At 62.7% G+C, this 5,207-nt stretch overlaps 1 protein-coding gene across 1 annotated transcript in view; it reads right to left on the bottom strand.

The window, feature by feature from the left end:
• The window catches only part of LOC113202470 (uncharacterized), a 6,914-nt gene extending 1,957 nt beyond the window's left edge, over positions 1 to 4,957 (bottom strand). Inside the window, exons 1-6 of the mRNA XM_026416713.2 lie at positions 4,672 to 4,957; positions 2,323 to 2,538; positions 1,899 to 2,244; positions 1,204 to 1,804; positions 647 to 982; positions 291 to 562 (exon numbers count right to left, since the gene is read on the bottom strand). Of these exons, the coding sequence (XP_026272498.1) occupies positions 291 to 562; positions 647 to 982; positions 1,204 to 1,804; positions 1,899 to 2,244; positions 2,323 to 2,533 (1,766 nt within the window). The 5' untranslated portion in view covers positions 2,534 to 2,538; positions 4,672 to 4,957. The remainder of the gene's footprint in view (positions 1 to 290; positions 563 to 646; positions 983 to 1,203; positions 1,805 to 1,898; positions 2,245 to 2,322; positions 2,539 to 4,671) is intronic.
• Positions 4,958 to 5,207: the final 250 nt, after the last annotated feature.

Genomic DNA, 5,207 nt, shown 5'->3' with positions numbered 1-5,207 from the left:
CCTTGAATAAACAGGCGCTTGATAGACCATTCCGTTGAGCCGCAATAGAAGAAGAGAAGGAAGAAGCTAAGGTTTAGTTTAGGACTGGTAGGTCCGATTTGTGAATAATATGTAGTCCTATAAATATCACATTTGCTCGAAAAAATCGTTTTGAACATGTAAGAGTTCTAAAATTCAGTGTCAGAAGGTCCAATTAAGTCCCCAAAAAATATATTTGCCTCTTTCTTCTCTTCTTCGTTTTAGGCTCAACGGAATGGTCAATTGAGACGTTGGTGACCACTACTACCCACCAGTGCGGCTCGATGCCGGCGTCCTCGCAAGTGCGCGTCTCGGGCGCCACCAGGAACATGGAGACAGCCCTGGGCAGGCTCTTCTTGTCGTGGTCCAGGCGGGACAGCATCTCGGCCCGCTCCTTGACGGCACGTTGCTCGAGACGAGACAGGTCCATCAGGTCCTCTAGGGTGGCGTGCAGGTCGTAGGGCGTCACCAGCCGTCGGCTGTTCCGCCTGAGGTTGGCCACCGCCGAGGGGTAGCGCTCTCGCAGCCAGCGCGGCAGAGAGATCTGCGGGCAGGACACTGGGTGTGCACATTGTTTCTATCCAGAGGGCGATCTTGGTCATCCCTTTCATCGCCAAGAGCTTCTCACCATGAGGAATGGCAGCCTCTCCTCCAGGCGGCCCTGGTATGTCTCCCGGATGTCGCCCCATCGGATGCCGTGGTCGCTGAGGAAGACGACGACACTCTTGTCCAGGACGCCGTCGGCCATCGCTGTCCGCAGCCAGCTGGCGTACAGCGGGTCGGCGAGCTGGGGGGTGTTGAGCTGGTCGTGCGTCAGGCTGACGCCCCAGAACAGGCCGAAGAGCGGCTCGGCCAGCGGGGCCAGCGCGAGGCGCGCGAACCGCGCGGCGTAGTCCAGGAGTGCCTGCAGCTGGAAGCGCGGCCCAGTGCACAGGTGGCAGTTGAACTCCTGATGACTGCCCAACTGTATGAAAGGGAATTAATCAAATTGGAATTTAAGAATTTTATCGAGAGGCGCTGTCAGTTTCAGTTTGTTCCGCTCCCACAAGTGATATGACAGAAAATGTGGAATAAATCTTACTGAGCATTACGAAAACAAGTAGATATTGTTAGACTATCCCGTTTCTGACCAGTTGAGGGAAATAGATAGACAAAACTCCCAGGCGGCCTCGTGCCTTTGCTCACCTCCTTGAGCAGCAGCCTGGCGTAGGGCCGCATGTAGTAGTGGACGGGCTGGCGGACGAAGCCGTTCTTGATGTAGTTGAAGATGCCCATCCAAGGCTCGTCCTCGGCGTAAGCCGTCCGGTATCCCAGCGCCTCGAAGCGCTTCCAAAGAAACGGGCAGTCGTCGAAGGGCGTGTAGGCGGTCGGCCAGCAGCGGTTCCGGAGCTCTGGGACGGACATGCCCGCCAGCACTGCCACCAGGTTGGGGAATGTGTTGTCCTCTACTTTGTTGTAGCCTAGCATGTCTATGGCGCCGATCTCCCGGAGCGCCTTGACCGTCCTGGGCATCTGTCTCAGCAGGTTGCTCCTGGACACCGAGTCGGCGCCCACCACGAGGACGGACACCTTGGGCGTGTCGGGGTCCACCACGTCCTCCACGTCGTTGTCCTGCTCGGCGCGGCCCAGCCTCGCGGCGGCCTTGGGCGGCGTGAAGCCAAAGACGTCGTGGTAGAGGATGCCGTCCGACTCCATGCCTCGCTCGTAGCACTCGACGCGGACGAACTCGTCCGACACCGCCAGCTCGTCGCCGTCCACTGGGAACTCGGTGCAGTTGTCCGCAAACCTGGAAAAGCCGAACAGGTACGTTATTGCCCTTTCACCATTCTCTAAAAGAGCTCTGAACAGAGGCGGGCTGGTGGGCTTCTCTCCACACTCACTCGATGGCGTCATCCACGCCCCGGAACTCGGCATGGTCCTCGTCCTGCGCACCGGTGGGCGCCGCGCGGTGGACGTGCGGCTCCGGCCTCCAGAAGGCCCCGGTGCAGCACGTCAGGCGCGCGGGGTCGCTGATGTTGTAGTGGGGCGCGCGGTCGCGGCGCAGGCGCAGCACATTCCGGCGCGGGTCCGCCTCCACCAGGGCGGGGCCGGCGTCCTCGCAGTCGACCCGCTTCGCCGGGAACACGAACTGGCGGACGGCCTCGTCGAGGGGCGCGAGGAACGGGATGCGGCATCCCGGCGTGTCGACGAGGAAGCCGCTAGACGCCTCGGGCGCCGCCGTGGGCTCTGGGGATGGGGAGGATGCTGGTCAATTCAAAAGATTTCTCTTGTTTTCTGTTTCAGTTTGACAGCCCGCCAGCGTACCTGTGCGCGTGGACGCGGTGGTCTTGGACGCGGGGGCGGCGCCGGTCCTGGACGCGGTCAGCTCCTCGAGGTTCGCGCGCAGCCCCAGGCGCAGCCCCAGGCGACCGCGCACGGCGCGCGGGTCGAGGCAGCAGAGCAGCAGGAGCAGCGCTAGCACGGGCAGCAGCAGCAGCCATCGCCGGCCCAGCAGAGAGCCCCAGGGCGGCCCCATCAAACCTGGACAACGGGTAAACAACAGGCAAACTTTTAATTATTTCATAGTATATCAGCCACCCACCTGCGGTACGGTACGGCACAGGTCCACCACTACAACTGCACGACGCACATGGAGTGCTTCGCGGCGTGGTGTACTGCCGGTCGAATGTCTTTCCCCAGGCACGTACTGTACTGTGTTCGGCTGCAAGGGCGTCCTCGGGTGTCCACACCGTCACTTCCTCTTCCTCCTCCTCACCCCGTCCCACGCCCTCGCTCTCGCGGTCCTCAACACTCACTCCCTACCCCTGCCGCGCCCCTCTCCTCCCCACATCGATCCAGCCCAACCCTCAGCATCTCGGGGCTCTGGCTCCAGGCTGACGCGAGGGAGAAGGGAAGGGGGGTGGGGGTGGAGGAGAGATCGGTATACCTAGCAGGACGCTCTTCCCGATGCAAAGCTTGGATTCGCGCTGCTGACTGATTTGGCGCATTCGTGACAGGGAATGTGTTTGTGTGTGTGGGGGGGGGGGGGGTCAGAGGTTGCGCCGTAGCTGTGGGGCCGCCGAGGTCGGCCAGCAGGACAGGACTAACAGGATAATCGGCATGGAAGCCCCCGACCAGCCCAGGCCGGCACGGCCTACAACACGGGCAGGGCCGGCAGGGCCGGCAGGGCCGGCAGGGCCGGCAGGGCCGGCAGGCCGCCAGCCCCACGCGGCCGTGCGGCACTGGCGTCTCAAACCTCAAACTCACTTCGGAGAGGGGTATTGGGTCTGGCGTCACACCGCACACACACGCCGAGCAGAAATAGTTTTGTCGATGCCAATATCCGCCAGCGCCACCCGCAAGATATTTTTGATTACCCCTCCATTGTGCTCCTGTCCCTGCACGCCCCCTCTCCCCCTAGCCCCGTACATGGTCTTGTGTCTCAGTGTCCAATCGATACATCGAAAATTCGCTTCTGTAGCTAATGGTTTATAGTCGGCAGCAAGTGTTCTGTTGCCACAACGAAGTTCGTCGGCCAAGCGGCCGATTGTTCGTGCACCTTCTTCAAAACAAGAGTTATTGCCTACTGAGCGGCGAGCTTCGTTGCGGCAGCTGACATTTGACTCTGGCAACATATTGGTATAGTTACCACAGTGAATTTTCCATCAAATGGCGCCGAACTAACCAATTTTGAGTGCTGTCGGGCGCTGTTGTGCTGGGAGCTGCGCTTGCGGATGTGGAGCGGCCCCAGGTGCATCGCGCACTAATCAGCTTACAGCTAGGAGCAAGGACGCTCCTCGAGCATGGGAGGGGTGAGACGGGGGCCATGGCAGCGGGGCGGGGGCTCTGAGCCTCCAACCCCACACACCACCCCGGGGAGCGGACTGCAAAGGTGATGGGCTGGTACTCGGCCAAATCTGGAGCGACGCCAAAAGTGTAAAGGGTCCGTGCTGTCGGGGGCGGGGCGGGGCGGGGCTGGAGGCGGCGCGTCTCATTGATCGCCAAGGCGGTGGCACGGACCGGTACTGCGGGGCGGGGCGGGGCGCGGGGCGCACAGGACGTGACAACATGTATCGCCCCTTTACCCACCTCCGGCACCCACCTTTTAAACGGCTGCTGCGTGTGCTGCGGCCTCAGTGCCTGCGCGCCTGGGGCGGCCCGGGTAGGCAACCCGACGGCCCGCCTGCTCAACGGGACTGCCTACCCAGCGCGCCCGGCCCGCCTCCGCCGCCGCCGCCGGGGACCGCAGGGGACGTCACGCCCTAGCCCAACGCGCGCCGTCACCCCGCTCTGCGCAACATTGGAGTTGTTTCCACGTCCTGACAAAGTCGGCAATGCCTGTTTATCACCAGGCCATGGCGTGGCGTGGCGCGCGCGGTCTGGTGCAGTGCAGATTCCAGCAGTAGACTTCCACCGATAAGCGGCCCGCGGTATGCCCACCCAGACCGCGCACTGGTTTCACTTTTGCACAGCACACTGCTTTATTGACATGCAACTATATTTTTGGGGTTGCGGTGGTTGGCGTGAGGAAAGTGGGCTGCACCCCTGCTCGAGTTCCCGGCAGGCAGCCGCGCCCTTCCTCATCCGGGCCGGAAGGAGGTCCATCCAGAGAGAGCCATCTCCTCTCCTCCCCGACTCCACGATCCACCCGCGCGTCGCGACGCCACTACTTACCAGAAGTGTGCGCTCCCTCATAGTGGGAGTCTTGTTGTCGTCCAGGTCCAAGGCGGACGGACCCGCCCCAGCGCTCGCGTGCTCCGCGTCCCGGGCGCTACATGGCGGCCAGGCGGCCAGCGTCCAGCATCCAGCATCCCCTGCGGGGCGCGCGGGGGTTTGTGAACCGGTGCCCGAGGACCACCAGGTTGGCGCCAGGCGGGAGTGCGGCTGGGCTGGGCGGCTCGGCAGCGAGATCCAGGACCGCCCACCGCGCTCGCCCACCGCTGACTGCCCGTGTCAGCTCCACGCCCCACCCCTCCCACCCCCTTCCAGCCGGGGGGTGGCGCTGCGCGGCGTGGTGGAGGGGGAGGCGCGACCTCTCCCACTCGCTCGTCCTCTTTCTCTGCCCATCCCCCGCCCCCGAGCCCCGATCCTCTCTCCCTCTCAATCTTTCTCTGTCTCACCGCCACCCCAGCCCACTTGGGGCTGACTTGACAGTTGAACTCTCCCCCACCCCTCTCCCTAACTTGTAAATTTGAACCTCAGCCCTCTTG

This window comes from Frankliniella occidentalis, unplaced genomic scaffold, assembly GCF_000697945.3.
Source record: "Frankliniella occidentalis isolate FOCC.00 unplaced genomic scaffold, Focc_3.1 Scaffold261, whole genome shotgun sequence".
Taxonomy (NCBI): Eukaryota; Metazoa; Arthropoda; class Insecta; order Thysanoptera; family Thripidae; genus Frankliniella; species Frankliniella occidentalis.
Note: the sequence above shows the minus strand (reverse complement) of the source record. Positions and strands in the feature narration are given on the sequence as shown.